The following is a 27,903-nucleotide window of genomic DNA, read 5'->3' as shown; positions in this document are numbered from 1 at the left end:
ACATCAGCATTTTTTTCAATTTTTCTTTTTTTAACTTGTGCATTCTGAAATTTAGTAAAAGAATTTTTCTTATATTTGCTCAGTAATTAGCTTGGACATGGTTAATAACTTGTTTGTTTTTCTGGTTTTGCAGCTTTGGAAAATATTGATTTACTGATGTCAATGAAAATACCATTGAGAGATGTATAAGTCAGTACTCTTGAATTCGTTGTGCATTTCATTACGATTCTAGCTTTTTTATTTCTGCTATTCTTTTTTAAATTCTGATTTTTGCAAAAATCTGGTTTGGAGTTTTTGTAGCTATTGTTGCTATTTCTGGGTTCCTAAAGCTTGTAATTTATTTTATTCCTTGATTTTGAGTTTAAGTCGGCTAAATAAACAATTTTTAGAGGTCAACATTATAATTTTCATAGGATGTTACTGTCAGTGCTCTGGATATTAAAGCCTCTATGTGGGGGATAAGGCCCTAGGGTCTGTTGGACTCAAGGACTTGCTGCAATTGGGTATTCTGAGCCCAGAGTTAACTGTTTAAGAACTTTAATAATCTTACCAGACCAATGGCCTGTTGTAATGCATTTCCCAAGTGCATTACGGAAGTGCATACTTCTAGAATTAGAAGACACTTCAAATAACTTGTGAAGATCTCTGGAGAGAGGCTATGGTATGATTGCTTGGAATACAGTGCGCAAGTCCAAACAATCTGAAGATTTGAGCGTCAGGAAAGTCCATGTCTGGAACAAGACTTCTATTTCCAAGCAGGTGTTTTCCCTGATTACTAGTGAAGCCATATTATGTATTTGTCTAGGCCATTCCGTACAAGCTCAAGAAATTGAGTTATTGGGGTTTTACAAAGCCCTTTAAAGCTTCTTGGAGCTGGAAGCATCTGGTTAATGTCCAAACTGATATAAAGAAATTAATTGAGTATGGGAAGGATTGAGGGTGTTGGTTTGATCCCTAGGTCAATAGTTGTTCAGTGACTGATGTTTTTAGGTATGAACTTTAGGGATTCTGATACCCACTCGATGCCAAAGTTGAGGATTGGCCAATGGGTTTATCCTGATGCTGTTGATGATAGAGCCTTACAGGCTTAGGACTAAATTAGTGAAGTTCAGGATGATAAAGTTCCCTGAAGAGCTTCAAAAGTTGATATGTTTTCAATTACCTCCACTGACAAGGAATTTCCGAGAAAGTATCTTGCTATTCAAAAGAAAACTAGAGATAAGTTGCAAAGGTGAAATTAACAAAAGTTTGATTACTCATTTTATGTTAAGTGGTAAAAGTTAAGCAAGCAAATCACAAGATTTAATCCCACATAGGCCTCCTCATCCATTTTAGATCTAATATGGAAAATGATTGGTGTAATAATCACAATAGTACAGTACGAGATTTAGCTTTTTCTAAAACTAAATTCTCCCTTAAATTTTTGTTTTCTCATAATTGTGCCGACCAAATAATTTTTTCAAGAAAGAAAATTCAATTTTGTTTCTCAGACGGGGCTAATGAAGTCACGTACCCTTCCATGCTTAGTGAGGAAAAATCTTCCACTTGAAAATGATCTCTTCATTGTAACAGGACTTAGTACACCGAGCAAAACTCTTTTTCTTCTATGGCTATTAGACTTGCTGACTTCCACTGAATGTTTCGATGATCCAGCATCTCCTGATAAGCAATTTTCAGGATTTAGAATGACATCTTCATCCTGATTTATTCTCAAGATATCAGCAACCGAAGCACGGCTTTGACATGGATGATCCAGTGAAAATGATCTCCTGATGTGTTGACGATGATACCTTTCATCTCTAATCTCAATTATGGCATCTCTCTCTTCCAAGCTTCCCAAATCGCTAAAAACACGCAGTGGTGCCTTTGGAGCTCCATGATTTTGCACTGTTTCATCTTCTGATGAGACGACCCTTTCCCTTTCTATGTCTTGTGCAACTGCCACATTTGCATTTGCCCTGTTACTTCCTCGAATGGGTTCATCACCAGGAAGTAGACTTTCCATGAGCGGAGGTGGAGGAGGAGGTAATGGAGGAAGTGAAGCGCTGATGAAAATGATGTTAGCTCGACACAGAGGGCAATTCGAGTGAGATTTAAGCCAAGTGTCAATGCAAGAGACATGGAAAGCATGGCTACACTTAGGCAAAAGCCTTATGCTTTCATCTTCTTGAAACTCACTTAGACAAACAGAGCAATCTGTACCTTCAATCAAGCCATCTCCTTTCCTGTACTTGCACATTGTAATTGATTTGATTAAAGCTTCATCTAAGCCAGTGGTGGTAACATGCCAAGGTTCATGGAGAGATGGGTTGTGATTGTCCTCCAGTTCTTCAATTTGATCTTGGTTTTCTCTTCTTCTTGCTGAATCATTATTATTGTTTCCACAGTACTTCGAAATTATGGTATAGTAACTTACTAGAAGAAAAGCACTAACCAGAATACCAATAATTGCAATGACAAGAGGGGAGAAAGTCGGGCCTGAATTATCATCTGGGAATTCATCATAAGGAGGAGGAGGCGGAGGAGGAGGGAAGATGATGTAGCACCACTGTGGGCAGTACAAGCTACAAAACCCTTTAGAACAGTCTTTACCATTCACATAAGGAATCCAAGTTTTTGGGGTGCCTAGTGATGCCATGATGACTTAACCTTATTGACTGTAGGACTTTTCTATAGCTTTAGCATGAAATTTTCTTCTTCCTGCAATTATGCTAGAGATAGAGTTTTCAGTAACAGCAAACAAATCAATAAGAAAAAGAAAAAGTCATGTTTGATATTTTGTAATTGAACCTTCAACTGATTAACTGAAAACCAAGGCAGAAATATTATATTTGATGTAAGCATTTGATATAAAATACAAAGAAAAAGAGGCTAGAGATTACCTCACATTTGGAATTGTTCTTGACGGTGATTAGAGACAAAATGCAACATCAATGAAGATGCTCTACACAAACAGAGAAGCTGAAGCAGCAAGTACATAGAACTTCTGTGGTGAAAATCCTTGAAGGTCTAAGACAAGAAGGAGGTGGGGAAAAAGCAAGAAAAAGGGGCTTGCATGGAAAGCAGAGAGTGTCTGATGGGAATTCTTTCTTTTCCTTCTTTTCTTTTTCTACCCCTCTTCTCTGCTCTTTTCTTTTTCTTGTTTAATTTGTTTCCTCGTTTTTTTCTCTTTCAGAGATTAAGGTTTGTTGACTAAGGGGAGTGTGTGATGTTGGTTGTGTTCATAAAGCAATCAATGCCTTCATTATTCTCCAACCCAATTACGGTTAGGAGTTCCTTTTTTAAGTAGGCTAAATCTTATTCTCAGATACATATACAAATACATTATGCCCAACAAAGTAAGCAAATAAATGCATTCTTCAGATAAAACAAAGAGGTAAATAAATTCTAACCATAATTTCTCATCAGAAAATATTTACTAGTTAGTGAAGTTAGGTGGACATGAAACATGAGTCCATATTTATTGATACGACATGTTAGCTTTTTAACATTTTGAACCAAGTCAATCTCTTCAGTCCCATTAAAGATTTCTTTTCTTTCATTTAGGCCGAAACTAATCAAAGAACTTTTACCTCTTGTGGTGCAACTTTGATGAAGGATAGGGTGGCTTCAAATTCAATAGATATAAAACTATTTTTAAGAAATTATAATATGTCAAGTAAGTTCATTAACTTGATTTAAGTGATGTATCCAAATTTATTCAAATCCATTCAAATACTCTTCCATTTTATTTTCGGCTCAATTGTTTTCTTATCACTTCATAATCCAAGTTATATCAATAAGAAAAAGTTATGTCGCAAATCCATTTTCAATTCGATTAGGGTCTAGGTTCTGATGTCTCCTGTTTTTCCTTGCTTTTGAAGATGGAAATCCCAGCAGGTCTCCCACAACAAGAACTGGAAGGAATCAAATTAAGAATGTTGCAGACAAAAGTAAGTGGTTTTTTTTTTTTCTTCCCAAATTTTTTATCTTCTTTGAATAATTTTCTCTTTTGCACATTGCTGAAATGGTCTAAGCAATCTGGAATTATTCTTGTCACAGGCAGGGGTTTATTTAGTTAATTTAATATGGGAGAATGGGTAAAATAAAGAAAAGGTAAAAGAATATATGTTGGAGAGTGGGACATAATGATTCAACACCTTGGATTGTAATGCCCCATTGCCTATTGTGGATTCATATAATATAAAAAGTACTGCTATGTGATGTGGGTCTAAGTTAAATAGTCTGTAGATTCCACTAGAGATGAGAATAAGTTCTCCCAAAATCAAAGTCTACTTGAGAGCCCACAACTTTTTTTATGCAACTCAGCTTAGCATAAAGTGGAAACACCTATTAGAATTTAATTGAGCAAGCCCCATTGAAACTATTATCTAATTAGCCATATAATAATTTTTATATAAACAAACCAAGTCAAATCTATTATACAATAGAAAATAATTTTTTATAGTTAATTTGATTCTATTACCACATGACAGGATTATACTGAATAATAGCTATTATAAACATAAAATTCACTCTCTAAAAGATAAAATCACCATAAATTTAATTTTATTTTTGTAACTAAAGGCACAAATTAGAGATGCTTGGAAGTATGAGTTGGAAGCAAAGAATACTCCTTTAAAGAAAAAAAAAATGATCAGCAGTATTTTAATAAAATTTAAGAAGAAAACAACAATTTAGTAGATAGGTAAAGGAAAGTCAAAAATTTAAAAAGGCCATTGCCATGGAATTAGCATAGGTTCAGTCATTGTTAACAATGCTTTAACAGGTCATGTGAGAGAACCAAGATTCAACATCGCTCTCTCTTGCCAGACGGCCACTCTTTAGTTTTACTTGCTGCCTTTTGTCTTCTTTTTCTATTCTTTTCATTTTAGCTTTTTAAGTAGTGTTTCCTTCTTCAAAGCTCCACCCATTCTATACCTTTAGTTAGTGCCCTATGATAATATTAATAATCCTATGTGTACATCATATTGATCACAATTATATAACTCAGGTAAAGCTTAAGCCATGATGCCCATCATCAACAGGAAAGGTATCAGCTCGAGTGTAGCTTCAGTCTCCAACACAATTTTGTAAATTGTAGCCAAAAGCTGCCCCTTCACTCTTAATATATTACCAAGCATATATATGTACTATAAACATTCATTGACTAACTTAGATGTTTCCAAAATCTATCTTGAGCATAGACATTTGGAATAACATCTAATATAATTTTCATGCATGCATGGATGGAGCTGAAATAAAATACAAGGGTGCATTCTAAATCTAATTATATATATAAACGTATGTAATAACACGTCTAGTGCAGAAAAAGATTTCTTGAACTAAGAGTCTAGCATTTTTATCGCTTCAATTAGGTTAAATGTGGCTTCATTTATTTCGTAGAGGACAGTTGATTACCCAAGAATAAAGGATATTGGCCAATCATATGCATGCTCTCGTCAAAACAAAAGCAATGAAGTTAAAGGCGCATAAAATGTCAGAATGATCTTTTAAAGGTATGTACGTACCCACTTCACACAATCATACATTAGTCTATCATATTATACAAAATCATCTCATAGATTTTATAGTTTTCGATAAAGCTTCACGCTCACCTTTATATATATATATATATATATATGTGTGTATGACCACTCGTCAACAAGAAAGAAAAATTAAAAAAAAAATAAAAGTAATCTCTACAAATGTAATTAGAGAAAACATTGAAATGTCAGACCCCTTTTTCTCTTTAATGTATAGACCTAGAAAAAAGGACTCCAAACTATATGCATATGCTAAACATCAGCCAAGATGGGTTTGTACCTCCCTAACCAGTAGACTAGTCACTCGTCTTGAAATACAGTATTTACCTTAGGAATGAGAATGAAATTCAAACTTATAATAATTGTTATGATTATGTACTGTGGGGATAAATCCAAGGGTAAAAGGAAGAACACTAGGGGGTATAATTTATTAATCCAAATATGCTAATATAATATTGTACTATGCAGAAGGTTGAGCCTGATTTTAAAGACAAGTTTTCAAGGAAACAAATTGACCCACTGACCCAGCCTGAGTATTAGCGATGTATCAAGGTTCCAAAATGATGCTTGTCTTTTTTATAAAAAAGACCCAACAATTAAGCGTGACAATTTATAAAAAAATAATAAAATATTATTTTTAGTCAGTCACACATTATGAATATCGATATTTTTTTAATATTAAATGAGATAAAAAAATAAGAAATATGCAGTAAAAATATGTTGTAAGAATAATAAAATGATAAACTTATTTATTATATACAAACATATTTTTACCAAATCATTAAAGTTTTATAGTAAAATAAATATTAAGATTCATAAATTAGAGATTAAAGATTAATACTACTAATTTGAGGATTAATAGATTTTAGAGAAAGAGAGTTATATAAGGTAAAACTTACCCTAAGGCTATATTACTAATGAATCTATTTTAGTTTTTGACGTATTCAATAAATTTTTGTTTTATCATCTATATCTGTAAAAGTTTAAGAGAAACTTAAAAATCATCTATTAAAAGTATCACTTTATTATTCTTTTACAGGTTACCACACTCAATTGTTAGTTTTAAAAATTTAACCACTCGATTGCCATTTCTTGACAAATTCAGACACTAAAAATGTAATTATACCTTTTGTTTCATTCAAATCCTAAATTTCTTTTTAAATAAAATGACTTAACTAAACTTAAAATTCGAGCTCACCAGCTTCTAAATATTATTGAAATGCACAAATGATGCAGACTATCAAAGTCTAGCCAGTCTCAAGAGAGGGCAACTCTGGTGTTATTTTCCTGAGAATAAAATTAGTAATAACTTTTCCTTTTTTGTACCAAAGGGAAGCATAAAGCTTTGAATTCCCCATGCAAACTGTGCAAATTATTGCCACCCTAGATCAAAGCTCAAGTGCAATATATATTATGGGACTGTCAGGTTGAAAAATAAATGCACCAGAAAGTTGCTGAAAAATAAATTAGTAGAGACGCAAAAAAAATCCCAGATAATAAAAGAGGCATTGTTGCACAAGAGCAACGTACCAGGAAGAAATAGAGAATGAATGAGAGGACCGAACAGTGTTACCCCCATCTGCGCAACTAACTCTACATTCTTCCAGAACAACTTCAAAAGATATATATTTTAGCACATGATAGTGAAAGGAGCTTCAACTAAACTATTGAAGTTTACAAAAAACAAGATTCTAACAAACATCCACATTTACACAGTAGAAGTAGGCATATTTATATGGACAGAGTATGTGCAAGTTACATAAAACAAGAGGAACAAGAATTAACTTTTTAGTCCAATGATCTCACAGTACTTAGAGAAAGATGAGAATGCAAAATTAAAAGTCGCAAGAGAAACACCTTCCTTCACATCTATGCCGGGGATTAATTTAAAACTTCTGCTGCTGCTATATTTGTATTGTCAATCTGCAAATCATGAACAAGATACTTATATTACTGTTCGGATTGGTCCTCAACATTTTCTTCCTCTTGATTTTCGCTTTCAGATTCATCAGTCTTTCTATCGCTAAATTTGAGGCGAAGTGGTCTACCCATCAATTCCTACAGGGAAAATAATGGAAGGTTCACAGTACATATGTTCCCGATCTAAAACGCATGTATAACTAGTTAAAGAAACAAAAGAATGTGATTATGAAATGAGAAGAAAAAAAATCCACAGCATTTATGCTTTAGATTAGAAATAAAATACTTTTGCTTTTTAAATTTTAGATACAATTTGCAGAACCTGAAAAACAAGAAACAATATGACAACATGGTTTTGGCCACACAGTTGCATCAGGCTATATGCAGCATTTCTCATTTTGTAAGAAGTTGCAACAATATGAGTGGGCACAAACTGAGACATTCAATTAATGAGCATGAATACATCAAGCAGAGACAGTAAATCTGTGATTCATAATCTGTAATATCAATCAACTTAGTAGCACAAAACCAAATGGTGTTAGAAGATCCAACTTTATCACTACCAGATAGAGTTTGTAATAGGACTTAAGTCTCGTGTCTTTCTATTTCAAAATCTTTCCTTGTTTAATAGGACTTAATTTAAATCAAGCAACGATTTCATTTAACAGGAGTAAAGAGTTTTCAGAAATTAAGATTGAAGGATGATAAGAACAAGAGATATATGTCGCTGAAGGTGGAAAACTTGAACAAGAGCCAGAAATGCAGCCAAATCCTGAAAAGATACTATCATATCAGTAATGGCATGAAAATGGCCACCAGCATTGCTATCTGTTTCTGCCCTTGAAAATATATGGCAATTGTATTGGGACATTCAATATGCTAATTCAGTTAATGGCTGCGAACTAAAACTGCGAATGGAAGCCAACTAAGATGTCACTAGATTTTCCAGGTGGCATTGCAAGCTTAAAAATGATGAAAGTTAGATAATGCTTTTCCCCTTCATACTCAAAAATTTTAAACGAAAAGACAGAGGCACAGCAATGAAAAAAACAAAAAGAAAATAAAGTAGCATACTCCACAAGTATTAGGTAGTAGCATACAAACTGACAATAGATCATCTATGGGGCTGTCAGCAAGCAAACACTCTTGTCCTAGCTTTGAAATTCAGAAGTGAAAGAGGCAAAATTTAAAATTAGATGAACAATGGGCAACTGTAGTGATGTTTGATGTTTCCTTTTCTCCTTTGTGATTGTGACAAAATCAAACTATGCAGATCCGTTAATAAGATAACTTTCAAAATAACCACAAAGCATAAACTAGTGTTTAAAATCTAAAGCTACAATTACATGAAGTCATCATAACATATCCAACCAGTGAAAGAATCTAAGGACTTTTTTAAGCAAATGCATAGGAATAAGTGCTAATTTGATTTTTATTTTCCTTACCTTCCCATCCAAAGCAGAAATCGCAGCCTCTGCTTCCTCTCTTGTGGCAAAAGAGACAAACCCATAGCCAGAAGATCTTCCTGTAGGACTATCAAAGACAACTCTACTTGAAACTGGGCTAAAATTAGTGGAGAAAAATTCTCTCAAATGAGTTGATCTCACTTTCCAAGCAAGATTAGACACATAAATTTTATGCCGTGTCTCCCTTGTGGAAGTGCCTGTAGGTGATGGTGGCGATGGAGGCTTCAATCGCTTTGCAAATTCCACCCTAATAATCCTTCCTGACACTTCCTGCAACACATAATTATGGAGTAAACGAACAGCTTGCCAGTAACATTCAAACAACATGAGAAAATGTCAATTGAATAGGTAGAAAATTTAACTAACAATACTGAATTCCAAGGAACCTAAACCAAATGAGAGAGAGGAAAACATATTTAGACAAATACCAATTTTCTAGCATCAGTCCCCTTAAAAGCTACAATTAGCAACTTGCATGTTACCATAAATAAATAAATAAAAGAAAGAGGAAGAGAAGCGAAATAGCATACATGAGAGTCTAATTTATCAATAGCAGCCTGAGCTTCCTCTCCAGAAGCCAAAGTCACAAATGCAAATCCCCTGCTCCTCCCGTTCTTTTGCTTTATAATCTACATTTCATCACACAAGAACAAAAACCCACATCATAAATAACATTTATAAACACAAGTATAAAAGGAGAAATCATAGATGTCTAAGAAACTTGGAAAGAAAAGAGAAACCTCCACATCCGTTACAGTCCCACATTGTCCAAAGAGGTTTTTGATATCAACAACAGAAAGAGACCAAGGCAAATTGAACACGTAAAGCTTTCTCTTCTGGGTTGTTTCTTGGGTTTCCTCTGGTATCATTATTTCTTGTGCAGTGGAGAATCTTTCGAAGGAAAGCTTTCTAGCTGTTAGGTGAATGTTACTGAGAGAGAAATTGTGGGAAAGGAGAGGGATAGAATTGGAACGACATTTATGTTTAAAAAGGTTTATAAAAGTGGGAGATAAGAGGGATTTAGAGGAGGAAGAAGGATGAGGCAGGAAGAGAGAAACTGCAGCTTCCATTGCCGCCATTCCTGTGGTAACTAAACATTTGAGATTAAACGAACTCGAGATGAGGTATTGGATATTTGAGGGGTAATACGGTCATCTCTCAAACTTAAAGATCCACTTGCATACTTTAGTTTTTGAAATAAAAGCTGATTTGCCCCTTAAACTTTTCACGAGGCATATTTATAACATTCAGTATTGTCGACTTAAATCCCATAAAAAAAAAATTCCATTCATTTACGAATAAATGAATACCACATAAAATATATTTCTAGTTTGAAATTAAACTAAATCAAATCAAAAAATTAAATTTTCTAATACTAAAATTTACACTGACTAAACTTTTAGAAAATAATTAAAAATTTGTTTTACTACAGTAGATATTGTTTTATTATATAATATTATTATAATAAAAAATAAATAAGAGTAAAAAAAATTAGAAAATAGGGTGATTTGACCTCTTGCAAAAGAACTAACAGCTAATTTGACCTTTAATCCCAAGTTTTTCTTAAAGTACAATTTTATACTTGCTCTTAAAAAAAGAAAAAGAAAAAAACAAAGGGAAACTTCAATAATTAACCGTAAAATATATTGGAGCCAAAATCCAAAATTAATTATTGAACTAATACAATGTGGTCTCATTTGAAATTGTGGTCAGTTTTTCTTATCAGGTTAGTAAAGTTTCATGTCCAACACCTGACTTTATTATTTGGCTAAGACACCAATTAATTATTGATGAATTATTCTTTGTGTTAAATAAAACTAACCTGAAAATGCATTACAAATATGTTTCGCTAAAATGCCTATCTTAAAAGTCCAAATTGGAACAAACTATCGACATGAGCAAAATCACTGGATTTTCTTGGTTTGTTAGTATATTTGAAACAAAAAGAACTGTAAGTATTGAAAAATTTAATAAATTTATTAAGAATATAAAAAGAATCAGAATTTAATTAGTAATTAGACATTTTAAATATATCAAATGAAGAGATAATAAATGAATAACAAGCATGGCATAAGCTTGAAGCCATCGAATGTTTCAACTAGAGTTCTTATATTAGAAAATAGAAATTAGCAGTCCCATACAATGAGTCATTTTGCAGAGCCGACAGCAAATCTTTTTACATCCAGTTGGTAAAAATAAACACATTTTTAGAATGTTGCAATAAGTTGTTTAAATGCCTGTCATTTGTGAGTTAAATCTTGAATCATGAATATATAACAAATTCAGCACTATTGGCTGTTTCTCTTTTTTTCCTTTATTTAGATATAACATGTGAAACTATGTCTAATAATCCGTACGACAAGTGCCCAACATTTTCTGCAAGGCATATCGACTTCCTGAAACGGTTAATTTAGTTAGTCCTTGCATATTTCAGACAAGTTAATTACGGTAAAATCTTATTCTATTACAAATATTCTCAGCTAATTTCCATTGTCAAATGGAAATTAACAATTCATGAAAACGAACACTTAAAAGGAGGTAGTTTTGATTGTCATTGAGAAAATGCCCTAAAAGGAAGCAATGCCTTGGATTTTAGGACAGTGAAACATCATGACAGATAATATATAATAAGGGAAAAAATTCTGTTAAAAAAAAACATTACTATGATAATCCTTCAAAGAAGAAGAATGATTTAAGTATTATAACCTCGTAGTTTTATATTGTCAATCACATCAAATAAAAACTCTTACCGGAGCCTAAGAATTCATGCAATAGAAACTCTTACAATTCTTTTGTAATATATATATACTTTTGTTATTATTATCCCAGAATCCTTATAGAAACCCTATTCTCCTTTCTATCACAACCATGTCCAGCAGCTCTAGATGGTGCAGTATTCTAAAACTTGTTATTTACTTGGTGGTGGTTGTATTCGCTACAATTTTTCTAAGCATAGCGACTTATGAGACTCTGCAATTTGGACCCGGAGCTGGCACTCTTACCCTCAGGGCAAATTCCATAACTTTTGGACATTTTTACGTAAGTGCCTCCAAAAGATTGGTGGTTTCTTGGAACGCAGAGCTGGTGTTTGTTAATCATAAACCCCATTTGCATGTAACGATTCCACCATTCAATTCTTTTCTCATATACGACGGTATCCCTATCTCATGCGGGTTCATGAATGAAACGCTTCACATAGGTACTAAGCAAGAAAAAGCATTTAAGATTCATGGCCATTCTCTAGGCTGTGAATGGGGGAGGCTGTTCATGTTAAGCCCATATGCCATGAATTTGACAACGGATATAGAGCAGAATAAAAAGGTGAATATGGGTATGGAAATGAGTGTGGGTGCTTATTATAAGCATGGATATTGGGGTTGGGACGTGATGATGAAGCCATATTGTGATGACTTGAGCATTGAATTGACTAGTGCAAGAGGTCAAGGGAGATTAGTGTCAGTTGGAAGCAAGACTTGTAAAGTACCACAACCTCTGTGGTATCATTAGCTTCTTACAATTACAATTTTTCATTTGTGTAGTTTTTCTTTTTTTTCTCTTCTCATAAGTTGAAAGATACTTAATGTTAAACAAAAACTTTTTTCCATAAAGACAACTCCAATTCACTTTGGTCTTTGGCAATTGTGATGATCTAATAATGTTTTATTTTTCACATAAAGACAGCTCAACGGCAATCTGTTAGGGGATCCCAAATCAAAGTTTCCGGCAAAGAATAATGTTAATACATTGAAATGAAATATAATCTCAAATTCAAGGAAAATAATTAGTAAATACATCAACATTCATAAAGTAATTTATGTTCTTCAATTAATTTGTATCATAAAAGTTATATTTAATTGAACTAATGCTAATTTATTTAGTAATTCTTTTTATTCATAAGAAAGTGAGCTACACAACGACAGAGATAATTATCTCTTTATACTCGTCATAAAAAAATAAAATCTCACCTAATGCAAAGGTGAAAGTTTGAACTCAAGACTCCATCTCTTAACAATAATCTTAATTACCAATTTTTAATTGTTATGTTTTGTAACCTAAGTAATCTGCATTTTATTTTGAAGCCCCGTATTCATTGCTGAATGCTCAGTTGTTAAAGTCAAAGCGCATAAAAGTAACACGGGCCGAATTGCTCCATCAATTAGAGATTAATTACTGTATTTCTTGTCCTAATTAGTCAATTTCAAAGGATTTTGCCATAATGATGATAATTGCTCACATGAGAAGTTTACCTTTTCTTTTTTAAAGAAAAAAATAGGAATTGAAACAAGAAATTGAACTTGAATTCTTCAATTAGCAATTTAACTGTCTCCCCTTCACTATTGCACACATTTATATATAAATATACTGATATATATATATATAATTTATACGGAAAACACTTAGCTTGATGGCATAAGGTTGAAGTACTTTAAAAATGGGTGCCAATTTAAATCTCACCATAAAAGAATATTTAAAAAAAAATTCCTTTTCTATTTGGTGAGAATATCAGAAGTGGAAAGCATAAACTGTAAATGAATTAAGGAATAATATTGCTTAGAGAGGATTTTCCTTTTTCTATTGGAGGGAAATACTTATTTTCTATATATCATTTTGTTGAGTGTTAAATAGTAATTTCTTCTAGTTAGTATTAATATTAATAATAATGTAATTATCGTCAATAAATTATAAATATTTAACTTATTACTACTATATACACTAAAATACAAAAATAATATAAAAGCAAATCACAAACTATTATTTTTATATGTATTTGTTCATTTATAATTAATTTAGTTTGACTTTATGAAAATGAAAATGTCCACTTTCTAAGAGAGAAAATTAAAAACACAATAGTATTGATTGAGAAATTATATTTCGAACCAAATATGAACAATAAAAATTACCGATTTTTTATTTCTGTTATTATCTTATGTTTCTATTCAAGAACTAAAGGAATCCTTAGGGTTTCAAATTATTTGGGTATGTACAAGGGTCTGGACTACATGATTAGGGAAGGAGAAACAGAGTGGACCGAGTTTGGGCCTCTTAAAAATATCTTAAGAATTTAATTGTGAGGACCCTTCTAGAGCCCCTTTTAAGGACCCTTTAAAAAGAGGTGTTTTTAAGGCCCTAGTGGTAGGCCTACTTGGCCTTGAAGAAAAATGGGGCAAGCGATTAAAGACTAGGATAAACTTTTCGAAATACTCTTAAAAACAATAAAAAGAATATATTATTTTTATTATATACATTTTCCTTAAAAATACTGTTTTTTAATTTATTTTTTAATTATTTTCTGATTTATTTTATCTAAAACAATACAAAAAATTCAAAAATAACTCAAATTATAATTAATATTTTAATACAGTAAAAACCAGAAAAATTAAAAAATACTGTAAATTCAATTTAAAAAATAATAGAAAAATAAATTTTTTAATTATTTTTTCTAAAGGCCATCTCCCGACACTGCTGCCTTGACGAATCCGACTCTCCAGCAGCAAATTGAGAAAATTTTGTCCATGGGACAATGTGTTATACACTACATATTTAAGAATTGACCATCTCTTCTTGTTGTATAGTTTGCTGTATGATGGTTTTATTTTCTTGAAATATTTCCCTTCTTTTATCTCTTAGAAAAAGATAATACCTATATATAAGTAATTATATTTTACATTCTTATACTTTTAAAGTTTCATATATTTTAGAATGAAAAGGATAAAAAGAATTATATGAAATCAAAAATTTGCTATAACAAATGAACTTATTTGAGCCAATTGAAATGTGGGAACGCAACCCTCGAAGTATCATAGCAAAAGTTCCAAATCAATTCTGCATTTAAGACGATTAGTGATGGAAATAACAAGTTGACATATGGCATGGGCTTAAGCCTAACTGCTGCCAAAAACATTGGGTCAATATAAGTAATTATATATCTGTGGCCATGAATCCACACTTGCGCATGAATTGAACCGACCAATTTTTTTTAATGGTAAGTGCATGACACAGAATTTCCACATCCACTATCATATGTTTTTATATAAAGTCACGACCGGTGCTTTTTAAGGGTCTAGATATTTTTATTTTTATTTAAAGTCCTTTTTAAGGGGGTTTGGATTTTTTGTTAAGATAACATCACAATGTGTTGGAAACCCAACGAGTCTCCCAAAGATTTTGTTAGTTTTGTTTTTGTTTTTACATCAAAATGATATCTAATAATAATACATTAGTTAAAAAGAAACTTGTAGAATTTAATGGTATCAAATTAAAGAAATAATTTATTTTGATAAAGAAAACTGGACATGAATTATTTTTTAGCATGGAAATGTATTTGTTAAAATGCCTTTGAATGAGCATCATAATTCAAGTGGGTCATTGCGTATTGAAAGCTCTATATGCCTAGCTATTGTAGTTAACTAAATCTTATCCCTAAACTCAAATAATTATTATTGAAAAAACAAAAGAAAACCCAAATGATATCCCTTTCTTTTTGCTTTACAATTTTGTTTTGGAACAACACATCCAAATGATGGAAAGTTTGGACTTTTGAAATAAAAATCCAAAGCAGGTCTACTTTCGGAGAATAACACTTCCAACTCGTGTGTCCATAACTTGCTGTTTTTCCTTCCATGCTTACTAGATACTGTTATATTGCTGTCCAAACACGACTCTACTTGCTTTTCATTATTTCTTTTTAAAACTTTTGGCATTTCCCAAAAGCGACTTCACACTCGCATAAATATACACTCTTCTCTACTTTTCTACCCAAACTGTCAGGTTTAAGTAGCAATTTGGCCTCTCCACTTGTAAGTGAGGTCCAATTAACTCCAAATTGAAAATTGTGGTCTAATTACTCTGCATATTTCATAAAATGGTTAGTTTACTCCAATTTTAAGCAAGTGCATCTCACTTGCGTCAATGGACAAGTGAACTGTATTTAGAAAAATATAAAATTATAGAATCGTTCTTTTTCATTTTCGTTTTCATTCTTTAATGAAAACTCCTTTCTTTTATGCAATTTAACGAAGAGTGTTTTTAATGAAAAGTCTTGATAGAATGAATTTTTTTTAAAAAAAGTTGTGATAGACTAAAGGAATTCATGGGTATGGCGAGACGATGGGTATAGTGTGTTATGGGGTATGGCCAGGCGACGACTGTTTTGTTCCTGCATGACGGCGACGCTTCTGACCGATGGCAAATTTTTGGATGGAGACCTGACAGTGGATGAACTCGACTCGGGTGGTGTACACCGTTGAGCGCTGTGTTCTCTGTTGTCGGGAAAAATTATTCATCGGCGGTCATCAATATACCAACTGACCTGTGGATGTTTTACGTTAGGACCATACATCATAGTCAATGCGTCTCAGATTTTTCTTCAAAGTCTCTTCTGCCTCCAGCCCGCATTTTTGCCATCACCAATTCACCCTTTCAACTTTCTCATTCGACGCAACTCACCTTCCTCAAACCCTTGAATTCCACACTTACATTTATATCTTGCGGTCGTGTCTCAAAAAATGCCAGAAAATCAGAACGCGCTGCATGTTTGACGAAATGCCTCATGGACTATATAGATTTGTAACAACCTGTAAAATTATTCATTCTCAAAGCCTTAAACTTGGGTTTTGGTAAAAAATATCTTTAGAGAATGAAATTCTTGATCTTTATGCCAAGGGTGGAGATGTTGATTTTGCAGAGAAAGTGTTTGATAAGCTTAGAAATAGAGATATTATGGCCTGGAACTCGATCTTATCTATGTATTCTAAGTCTGAATTTCTTGATACGGTTCTTAAGTGTTACGGGTCATTGTGAAGTCATGGAACGTAGCCTAATGAGTTCACTTTTGCTATTGTTCTATTAGGTTGTGCAAGATTTGAGAGTGTTGAATTTGGTATACTAGTTCATTTTAATGTCGTTAAGTTGGGTTTTTTAGTTTAGTTCTTTTTTTGTGTGGGTGCTCTTACTGATATGTATGCTAAGAATAATAGGATGAGTGATTGCAGAAGGGTCTTTGATTGTGGAGTGAGTTTGGATATTGTTTCTTGGACTTCTTTGATTGCAGGTTATGTTAAAGCTAGTTTGCTTGAGGAGGCATTGGAAGTGTTTGAACAGATGAAGAAGGTTGGCCGTGAACCAAACCAGGTATCATTTGTGACTGTCATAAATGCATATGTTGGTCTAGGAAGGCTTGATGATGCATTGCGTTTATTCTTCCAGATGCCTAACCCTAATGTTATAGCATGGAATGTTATGATTTCAGGGCATGATCAGAGAGGTCATGAGGCAAAGTCTATTGTGTTGTTTCGTAACATGAGGAAGGCTGACAGAAAATCTACAAAATGCACGTTAGGAAGTGTATTCAGTGCAATTGCAAGTTTAATTGATCTGGACTTTGGCTTGCTACTAGTTCATGCAGAGGCAATTAAACAGGGATTAGACTCTAACGCATATGTTGGGAGTTCACTGATTAATATGTATGGCGAGGCGATAGGTATAGTGTGTTGGGTATGGCAAGGTGACAACTGCCGTGTTCCTGCAAGATGGCGACGGCGACACTTCTACGAGATGGCGACGGCTACGCTTCTGAGCGTTGGTGAGACGAGAACTTCTGCGTGATGGCTTCCTCTTGGAGACAAAAGTGTTCATCGATTTCTCTAATGTTTTAAGACATGAGTTTCTTTTATATTGTGTCTTTTTTTTTTATTTGCAGTTCGAGTTTTTGAAGAATTTTTTGTAAAAGAAGAGACGCAAAAAGAAGAAGAGAATTAGAAAAACTATTGATTTTATTTTAGTATTCTTATTATTAATAAAATTGTTTATTTGATTTTTTTAATTAATAGGCGCGTGTCTTACTCGCGCATTGCTAAGGTTGGAATAAAGGTTGAATTGTCTAAATTATCAATTTTCAATTTGGTGTTAATTCGATTTGACTTACAAGTTCAGGGGCAAATTGCTACTTAAACCCAAACTACTATGATATCTATGTTTTGAAACCAGCCGCATCTTCCATCTGATCCGGAGTTAAATTTTCCATCAGAGTCGAATTGATATTTATAAATATTGGAAAAGATGGTTTGACATATTTTCATTTATAAATATATTGTAATTAGTTCTTGCAACAAAAAAATAATATCTTTATTCTATTTTAATAATTAATTTTTTATTTAATTCTAGTATATTTATTTTTCATTCGATAATTTAATCCATCAGTTAATATAAATATTATTTAAATATATTAACGGATTGGGTATTTAATAAAGTTAGAATTTTACTAAAAGCATTTTCAAGAAATAGTGTTGATGTAAAAATTGTTTATGCATAAATTAGGAATAGATTATCAAAATGAGAAGGATAAATATAATAATTCATGCGGTTAGAATATAAGACAAAAATAATGACCTGAGCTATTAAAATGCCGACGTGGCACTGCACAGACAAACAAAAAAATGGGTTTCGAGGCGTAATAGATGTTTTCCTTTTTTCTTTTTTCGTTGTTTCTTACTTGTTTATTTAACATATAGTGTCGGAATGTCCCACCTAGTCTGAGTTGAGTAGGCCTGCGTGGAAAGCAATGCGCTTGGACGGTCTAAAATATTAATGGCAAGCTTGACCGACACGTTGGCCGAATCACCCCGTTTTTGTTTGGAAAATTAAAGTAATCGAAAATGGACCGCCATTACTGGTCCGTCCAATTTAGTCTGACGTGTCGGTTCAGCATTTTCTAGAGAGGGAATACGTGTTTTGCTTCTTTTTTTCTCTTCTAAGTCAAAGCCAAAAGATGTGGTCGGTAAATTTCACAGGTTAAATACACAGAAACAGTAAAAACAGTTTTTTCTTTTTAGAAAGGGAAACAGTAAAAACAGTTCAGATGTTTTTTAGAAAAAAAGGAGAAATCACGTGTCTCACAGTCATAAAGAGTCAGAGGACTTTTCACCACGTGAAACATTTAACTAATTATGTGTATATTCTTTCTTCTTATTAAATGAATTTAACTCTTTTTTTATTCATTAAGTCCAACCTAATCAAATTAATATATCTCATTTTAATTATTCCACTTATTAATCAAAGATATTATCTATTTAATAAATTAGATATTTTAATTATCAATAAACTTTATCGACTTTAATCTATTCGGATATAAATTAATATATGAAAGTGGACATACTAATAAAAAGAAAATAAATAAAAAAAATTATAAAATATCTTGAAGAGAAAAAATAATATATATTATTTTACAACGCTTGAAATCTAATGTAAATATAAAAATATTTATTCCAAACAAAATGTAATCTTCAATTTCAATTTTTTTTTATATAAAATAAATTATTATATTTATAGCAAATATAAAATAATGTATTTGGATTCATTCATTTCAGATTCTCTATTATTTGTAAACACTGATTGACACGTCAAGAAAGAAACATATATATAAATAAAAATAGAAAAACTCTGATTGGTGCACAAAAGAAGGGCCAAGGCAAGAGTCCTACCCATTAACCCTGAATTTGCATTTAAAATTAAACGCACATAGAGTCAAGATTAGCGTAGGGAAGGGCAGCAGGAGGTGGTGGGCTGTATAAACGGGTTATTTCAAGACACAGTTATAAATATAATTATTGAATTTAAACATGATTTATTTTAATTAATTGTATTAACAAAATATAAAATAAACTTCTAAAAATAATTCCAACAAAAAACAAGTTACGGCTCGTGTAGCCTATTGGATATTATATAACAAACTCTAATATATTATATTGTCACATGACATTTAAGGCATTGAACAGCTTTTAAATGCATAAATTATATTAATATTAATTATAAAATAATTATAAAATTAACAACATTAAACACACACACTCACAACATTATTCAATCCTCCATGATGTAATCTCATCATTTTCTACCCATTTCAATCAGAATTTCGGAGATGATTAGTACAAAATCTTTTGAATTTTAAATACATAATAATCTAACTAATTAAATGTATATCAAATATTAAACATGAAATCCAATATATCAAAATTTAAGAGATTCGGAAAAAGAGTGAGATAAACTCGATAGAAAGATTATGTTTGTTTTGTGTTATATATTTTTTTATTTTCACTTATTGGGTCTTTTAATTAAAATAAGTCTAGAAAAAAAGTTATTATTTTTTGTTTTGACAAAAAGATATTTATAGTTGTTAACGTAGATAAATTTATGATAAAATTATAGTGATTTTATAAATATGATTTATTTAAAAAAATGAATTGATAAAGCTCAGAAAAAAAGAAGTTGATGAAAAATATATAGTTAAATTGAATTATTTTAAAGAGAATAAATTCATATTTATCCATGCGATTCTCTTTAGTAAGATAAAACTTTTTTCTAAGAAAATAAAATTGATTTGTTTCATAATATTCTCTTATATTAATAAAAAGAATTCATGCATATGTACAAAAAAACAAAGAAGTCATCTAATAATATTCATTTTATAAACAACAGTATTTTAATACAATAAAATACTAAAAACAACTAATTTATAAAATATTCACTCAACCAAACAGAAACAACAACCTTCTTTTTGGCTTTGAGAAGAAAGAAAATGTTTCTTGCAAATTCGATGGTTAAATACACATTTGGGGCTTTTGTACTGGTTCCAGTTTTGTAATTGGAACTCTAATTCAACTCAGTGTTGGTTGCAGTTCTAGTGTAAGAGGTAGTGAAGAGGCCATAATTTGAAATAAATTTTTATTATTATTTTATTTTATATTAACTGTATATTTTTTGAATAAAAAATAATCATTTATTATTTTTATATATTAAATATAATATTTTATTATAATATTAAAATAAATAAAATAAATTTTATAATATTTATAAACTTAACTTTTTTATAATTAAATTTATTAAATATATTTTCTTACCAAATAAACAACTAAAAATTCATAACTCATATAGAATATAAGAAGCATATGTTTGATTTCAAGAAGGTCCGATTTGGACCCTGATATCTAGGTACTAAGTGTCAGAAAAAAAGGTGATAAACTCTTTAGAAAAACATGATAATTTTATTTATTTTCAGTGTAATCTTAGTCATAAATAATTTGTAATTCGTAAAGAAAATTTTTATTGGTGAGATGGAACAGAATTCACAATACATGGTAAATGCATATAAAATCCATAGTAGGTTTTTCAGAGTGAAGTGGGTTAAGGTGCATCGATGAGGGTGAAGAACTTGACCTGTAATATCAGAGGGGGCGGCTCACCGACCTTATGATTCCAAGAATCAGGACACCACAGGTTTTTCCCACAACCAATGCAGGCCTGACACGTACAAAAGGCAGCCGCCCAAGTTTTGAATACAAACCCCACGTATGACGAGGGGACTCGGTTAGACTGAATAGTTACAGCCACCAGTCAATATCTTCTTCCAAACGATAATTATTTGTTAAAACAGGAAACTGAATTACACACAAACACTTAACAACAAAAACCTCTTATGTCCATCCTTTATAAACATCATTCATCCCTATATCACAGCAGTACAGTTTTGATTCCATTGACCAACCAGCATAATATTTACATTTGCGTGTTCCTAAGGCCCCCCAAGTATCCCAAAACTTAGTTTATAGTCCATTCTTAAGATTAAAAAAAAAGAAAAAACACCCTATTTTTCCTTTTACATTAAGAGGGCTTCTTATTATTTCCTTTTACTCCCAACTTTGCCACTTCTATTTGTTGCTGCTGCTGCTGCTTCTTCTTCTATATACACAAACATTAGAGAGAGAACTGAACCTCCCATACTGGCCCTTCTCTAGTCAAAGGAGGCTCCAGCATCGGGTTAGTAAAGACTTGAAAAAGAAAGGGGCCATTGGGATATAAAACTACAATGTATTTTTGGTGGTGGCGATTCTGCATCAATTTCACAAAATTACTAGTGCTGATCAATAAAATTCTATGATTAGTCCTCCCATAGGAGCACGGTGGGGTATGCCCTTTCTTCGCTTGGCAGATCGGTAGCTAACTGAAGTTGGAAGAGGTGTAGAGGGAGAAAAACTTTGCACTTTGTGGTCATCATCGTTGTGGTTCTTGTACTGACCGTGGCTGCTGCTGCTGTAACTGTAAGAGTCCTCCGAGTCTGACATCATTGCTGTCTGTTGCTTCTTCTTCCTCTGAAAATTCTTAGATGTCCCCACAATCTGCCATTCATAATAGTAATGATCACTAAGGATAACTCTCAAGAATGTGCAGTCAAAGCCAAAATTTGCAAAGTATAACCACCAATGAAATGTATGTCATTTAAAAATATCCCAGAAATAATGAATAACCCCACAATAAATGCACAACCAACCAGAGTCAATTGTCTAACCAAACCTATAGTTAATTCCAGAGATTCAATTCAAAGTATGTTTGGTGAACAAGAAAATAGTAGCAAAATCGACAGAATTTTCAACACCCATTGTATTGTACCTACTAATAAAAGTCAAAACTTACTTTAACCACACATATGAATAACACACACACACAAAAAAAAAAAAAAATTGAACTTTCTATAATCTTGCACAACAAGAAAAGAGAATCTAAATCTAAATTTCCATGATCTCTTGTCAGCAGAAAAAAAGGAATTAAGAAATAAGACGGTCAATTGATAGGAGCAATGTGATAGCTGTTATTACCTTGCAGCCAAGGGAGCAGAACCGGAAGGAATCAAGGAGGCTGCGCTCACACACCTCGCATGTGTTGGTGACACCTTTACCAGGCCTAGGCTGAGGCCTTTCATTCAAGAAAACAACTCTAGCACTATTGATCACGTAGGTCTGAACACCAGATATGTCCAGCACCTTCTGTATTTCAGATACCCTTATCACATCATGGTATGAAGATCTCCTTATCTGTCATTCACAGTATCAGAACAAGAGTTTGACAGTGTTAGTCCATGCCAATTTCATGACTTCTTTTAAATTGCCAAAAATGAAGAAAATGCAAACCCATCAAAATGGAAAATAAGTGAACAGAGAAAACCCAATTCAATTCAGAGTAAGTTTTTTTTTTTTTTTCCTCATATCAATATAATGGCGAAATGGTCCGTCTGTAGGATGAGAAAATTAGGTAAAGGAAAATCCTCTGATTCTGATAAAGTATAATCAACACTCAAATTGACCTTTGCTGTTCCCCATTATTTAAACAATAAAAACCTCATTTTCACTCCAGAGCTCAAAAAGCATGTCTATGAAAGGGAATGAAATCTAGAAAGTAGAATACTGAATACATGAGTTTGAATGCCATATAAGGATTGAAAAACCCATAAAAGAGGAAAAGAGTGAAAGAAAAATATCATTCGATAAAGAGGGATAAAAGTCGGATGCCAAAATGGGTTTGATTTGGAAACGAAGAAATGATTGAATTCATTAGAAACGACAAATAATACCATACCTGAATAGCTTGATGGTCCTTATGACAGGCAAGGCAAAGGGAGCAGAGAGCACCATTCATGCAGTCTAAGCAATACATATTGCATTCACTCTTATGGGAATCAGCATGTAACTTGCATTGAACAAAAAAGCTCTCCTTTAGAAGAGGCTTCAACCATGGCGGCCACCTATTATCCTCATCAACAGGTCCTCCAGCACCCTACAAAAACCAACAGAGTCAACTATGAAAAAAAAAAAAAAGCAGAGAAAGAAATTACATAACAATCGATGAAATTAAAGACATTGCGTAACTAAAAATCCATTGTGCGAAATAGAGAGTTTGAAGCAAAACCCATCTCCCAAAAATGAAAAAGAAGAAAAAAAACAATCAAAACAAGGCATTGTGATACCATGATTCTCCTGTTCCTTGGTTTGAAAGTAGTTTCCTGATTGTCGATCGCCAGCTTGAATGGTTTTGAGAAGAAAAAACAGAGTACCCGGTTGTGTTTTGCCGAGTCAAATGTGTGCGTCCAAGGTTTTTAGTGAGAGAAGGAGCAAAGGTGTATAAATATAATTGTGGAGAGAGAAAGAAAAAAGTTGGGTGGATATAGAGGAGGGGAGGCGGCTGGGGCTAAGCAAAATGGAGAAATAGTAGAGAGAATGAGAGAGATAGAGAGAGAGAGGGTTCGTTCTTATCTTCGAAAAGTCTACACGAACTCCGAACCTAAAAAACCGAACCCAAACTTATGATATATATTTGCACAAAAAGATGCGTTGGGTGCAAGGAACCCACCTCCTTCTTTCCTTTTAATTTCCCTTTCATTTTCATTGCATTTGCATGTCCCACTTCTCTCTTTGGTCTTATCGTAATTTTTCTATTTTATTTATGCCACTCATTATTGACTATTAATATTATTATTTATTTTAGATATTTAATGTTAATAGTCGTGATTTCGAGCATGTCTATATTTTATTCATGCCTATGTAATAGATATGGTGCTTAAATTATTTATTGTGGATAGACATTAGGGATTTCATGTCATGTCATGTTTTTCTTTTTCTTTTTCTTTTTTAAATTATCTATTTTGTATAAACTTGTTTAGGTGTGGGCACTCTTACCCTTACTCTTTGTCTTAATCTTATTGCGTCATTGTTGCCCATGGTGCATTGTTCCTCTGTAATTGTGTTTTATATGTACAATATATTACATAAGATGCATATCTAATTGCGAGAAATTAAGTATTATGTTTAATTTTGTTTAAGAATAACAAATACCCTTATCCATGACGTGATCCTTCTAAAAGCAAAAAAAAAAAAGACTTCTTCTAAGGAGCCTCCATCCCTTCTTAAAATGGTTGCCATTTTTGCAAAGCTTAAAACCTGACCATGTGGAATGGTTTCAACACTGATGTCCAAGCAATACAAAGTGCAGCTCCAGACTGCAAGGAATGGCAAAGGAAATGTAAGTCCAACATGAAAGGAGCAAGATGTCACAGATTGTTTATCGACGTGAGAACGTGGCCAAACGATGTTGGCTAGCATATGCTTAATGTTGGGTGAACACTACAAGGCAAGGCGTATAGTATGTGTCCTAGATGTACACAAACTGAGAGTTGTGTTCCATTCCCTTGATGAACCTATGAAAGAGCGAAACCAATGGACAGTCGCAGATATCTCAGAGAGCTTAACCTCGATGACAATGGTAATGCCAGTGCATGAAGAATCCAAGCCCATGAAGACCCTAAACACACGTATCGACTGCCACACAGTTAAGTGATTGCTTGCACCCTTAAACCTAAACCGGAGAAGGGAGGGGTGTTCTCTCAAAGGGAAATGAGGACGACTATGATGGGAGCCTCGATAGTGTGTTTACACATGAATGATTATCGATCAAACTCACCAATTCATGCATGCCCGTTTATTTTTGTTCCCATTTAATAGATATGTATTCTTTTTTGGAGGAAAATTAGGGCATTGTAGAGGGGAAATGAATGCTTTGGTGTGCCATGTGTTATAAGCCTTGAATTGAATTTTTATTCCTTATATTTAATGTAAATAATTTTTTCTAGATCTATATTTTAATATTAACATACACACTATAAGTTCTGAATCATTTGGTTGATTTTCTATTGATAAAGTTAGAAAAGAATAAAAAAAAAATTTAATATTGATAGCAATAAATAAAAAATAAAAGTAATTATTGGAATTAATAATTTTCACATTTTTATATTTAAATGTTTTATAATACAAATAATATTTTTCTTAAAATAAAGAGGACTTAAAAATTTCTATATATCCTAGAAACATGTGGAAATCATGTTTAATTAAGAAGAGCACTTGTTGGAATCCATATAATGGGCAACATTCATGGCAACTCCTCCAGACACTCATCATCATTACTTATAATAAGAAAACATTTTCAACTTTACTAATGACTTGACGGAAGACCATAACTTCAATTGGTTGTTACAAATATTAATCACATGGTTCACTAAATCAAGGCTGCGTCTCTGATGCTCATAGCTTTATTATTATTATTATTATTATTATTATTCCCTTGGAGTGTTTGGTAATTTGCAATTTATTCATTGCCCAGATCATTGATTTATTATTATTATTATTATTTGCCTCTTAAGAAGACCATTAAACCATCTGGTAAGTACTTTCATATTTTCGACACCTATCTCCTCCTTTCCTAATTATAATTGTTAAAATAATATCACTAAGATTTTAAATACTTTTAGGACATATTTGGCCATTAGAAGTTAATTAATGAAGGTTAACTATTAAGGGTAAAAAAAAGTTAATATTTAATTCTTTTCATTTTTATTAAGGGGTTAACGGTTAATAGCCTCTTTACAATGTAGTTTTATCAATCTCCTCTCTCTTGACTAAAGAAGGTTAAAAATAAAATTAAACTTTGATTTTATTATTAACAAATAATTTGATATTATTTTAAAAATATATATTATATAATATAATACTTAAATTTAACTATTAACGCATTGATTATTACTCCTCATTTCTTAGATAATAAGGTCAATGACTTGATAGTTACACCTTTAGCCATTACTGTTATAACTCATTTTTTTAATTTTGATCCATATGCACCCTAAGAGGAATGCTAGGAATAGTCCTCTTATAACATATTTTTTAGAGAATTATCTTTTTATTGGTCTATTTCATCTAACATTTCAATTTAGTAATTTACTATTTATTTAATAAATTAATCTGATTATATATTTTTCTTAATAAATACAATTACAATAAATCTATTTACTAATTAAACAAATTATTTAAAATTCATTACTTTATTATAATTTTAAAAATATTTATTACATGAATAATACCTAATTATCTCTCCAGTCATAAAAGGTAAGATAATTATTGTAATCTCCGCGAGCTCAAATGAAATATATTAGTCGATTCATTAATTCTTAAAATTATTAAATCAATGAAATATACTAGTCAATTTCGCTAATTCTAAATATTATTGAAATTTCACTAAGTTATTAATGAAATTAATTAAGGGAGAGTATGAACGGTTGGCACAGACTTTCGGAAAGAAAAAGAAAAAGAGGAGAACAGAAATCTTGAATTTATATATCATTTTTTTATTGAAATTAGAAAGAATACTATGTTATTTAGCTTTTATTGTCCATGAATCAACTAAATGGATAAGATAGGGAAGAAGGCAATCTATAAATAACTCTAATGGATGTATATGAGTATTAAAGTTCCTTTGTTTTTTTTTTTTTTATAATTTGTCAAGGATTACTTGCTAAAAGGTCAAAACCCACATAGCTTAGAGTTGAGTCACCATATATATAGTATTTTAATTTTCTAATTTGACTTTAGTTAAAAAAAGAGCTTTCTTTGCTAAAAGAAAAACTTGTGCATGGGAAAATGCCACGAAGAGAAAGAAAAAAAGAAAGAAAATAATTAAGACTTTAAAAAGCTATCAAAACAACTATGGAGGAGTCTATGGCAGAGTTGATCAAGTCACCAATGATGTTAAAAATGTCCCTCTGCATCTAATGTAAGCTTGTTAGCCCAAAAATGGCTTTTATTAAATTAATTCTTTTTGAATTTGCGATCCAAAAAGAGAAAGTTGGATTTTAATTAAAGAGAATTATGTCAGCTTATTGACTGTAGTTTTGGTTTATAAAATTAGCATTCTAGTGGAACAGTGCCTATTAAATGCCCACTATTATTGAGTAATCACTAAATTTAATGGGTTATGTTTAAGTATAGTAATTGAGCTAATCTTATTAGGAAGTTTATTTTATTAAGATTAAAATGGAAGAACTCTAATTAATGTCTTATGTCCTGTTTGGTTAATCAACGTTTATTTTCTTAAATTAAGATTTTATTTGATAGAATTAATATGGACAATAGTTTGGCGGAGTAATTTGTGAGTGGTGATCATGGATATCTACATTTGATCTCTTTTCCAGGACCACTCCAACAAAATTTCACTTATAAATCTCTACAAATGCGTCGATAAAAGGATTAATACTGTTTCTATAGTACGGTGAATGTGGCATATATATATATAGCTCTAAGGAGATTCAGCTTTCGTGGTATTCTATATACTACATGCATGTAGTC

General features: G+C 32.0%; 3 protein-coding genes across 6 annotated transcripts; all 3 read right to left on the bottom strand.

The window, feature by feature from the left end:
* Window positions 1-1,259: 1,259 nt before the first annotated feature.
* Window positions 1,260-3,350, bottom strand: LOC8289086 (E3 ubiquitin-protein ligase Os04g0590900). Of its 4 annotated transcripts, none has more exons than XM_025158875.2 (2): window positions 2,883-3,350; window positions 1,260-2,711 (listed from the first exon to the last, which is right to left on the bottom strand). In XM_025158875.2, exon 2 carries the CDS (start codon window positions 2,636-2,638, stop codon window positions 1,487-1,489), a length of 1,152 nt encoding a protein of 383 aa, XP_025014643.2. In that variant the 5' UTR covers window positions 2,639-2,711; window positions 2,883-3,350; the 3' UTR covers window positions 1,260-1,486. The 4 variants fall into 4 exon arrangements, with proteins under 4 accessions (XP_025014643.2, XP_025014644.2, XP_015579939.2 ...); XM_025158876.2 differs by having other exon boundaries at window positions 2,888-3,350; XM_015724453.3 differs by having other exon boundaries at window positions 1,260-2,700; window positions 2,888-3,350.
* Window positions 3,351-7,232: 3,882 nt separating this feature from the next.
* Window positions 7,233-10,024, bottom strand: LOC8289087 (28 kDa ribonucleoprotein, chloroplastic). The gene is made up of 4 exons (XM_002527622.4): window positions 9,652-10,024; window positions 9,442-9,540; window positions 8,891-9,181; window positions 7,233-7,583 (listed from the first exon to the last, which is right to left on the bottom strand). The coding sequence occupies exons 1-4, from the start codon at window positions 9,988-9,990 to the stop codon at window positions 7,476-7,478; spliced, it is 837 nt and encodes a 278-aa protein (XP_002527668.2). The 5' UTR covers window positions 9,991-10,024; the 3' UTR covers window positions 7,233-7,475.
* Window positions 10,025-21,361: 11,337 nt separating this feature from the next.
* LOC8289090 (protein RGF1 INDUCIBLE TRANSCRIPTION FACTOR 1) lies at window positions 21,362-24,025 on the bottom strand. The gene is made up of 4 exons (XM_002527625.4): window positions 23,703-24,025; window positions 23,315-23,512; window positions 22,558-22,773; window positions 21,362-22,080 (listed from the first exon to the last, which is right to left on the bottom strand). Exons 1-4 carry the CDS (start codon window positions 23,703-23,705, stop codon window positions 21,826-21,828), a joined length of 672 nt encoding a protein of 223 aa, XP_002527671.2. The 5' UTR covers window positions 23,706-24,025; the 3' UTR covers window positions 21,362-21,825.
* Between the last annotated feature and the right edge of the window lie 3,878 nt (window positions 24,026-27,903).

Source organism: Ricinus communis, chromosome 5 (genome assembly GCF_019578655.1).
Source record: "Ricinus communis isolate WT05 ecotype wild-type chromosome 5, ASM1957865v1, whole genome shotgun sequence".
NCBI lineage: Eukaryota > Viridiplantae > Streptophyta > Magnoliopsida > Malpighiales > Euphorbiaceae > Ricinus > Ricinus communis.
This window is presented reverse-complemented; position numbering and strand designations above follow the sequence as displayed.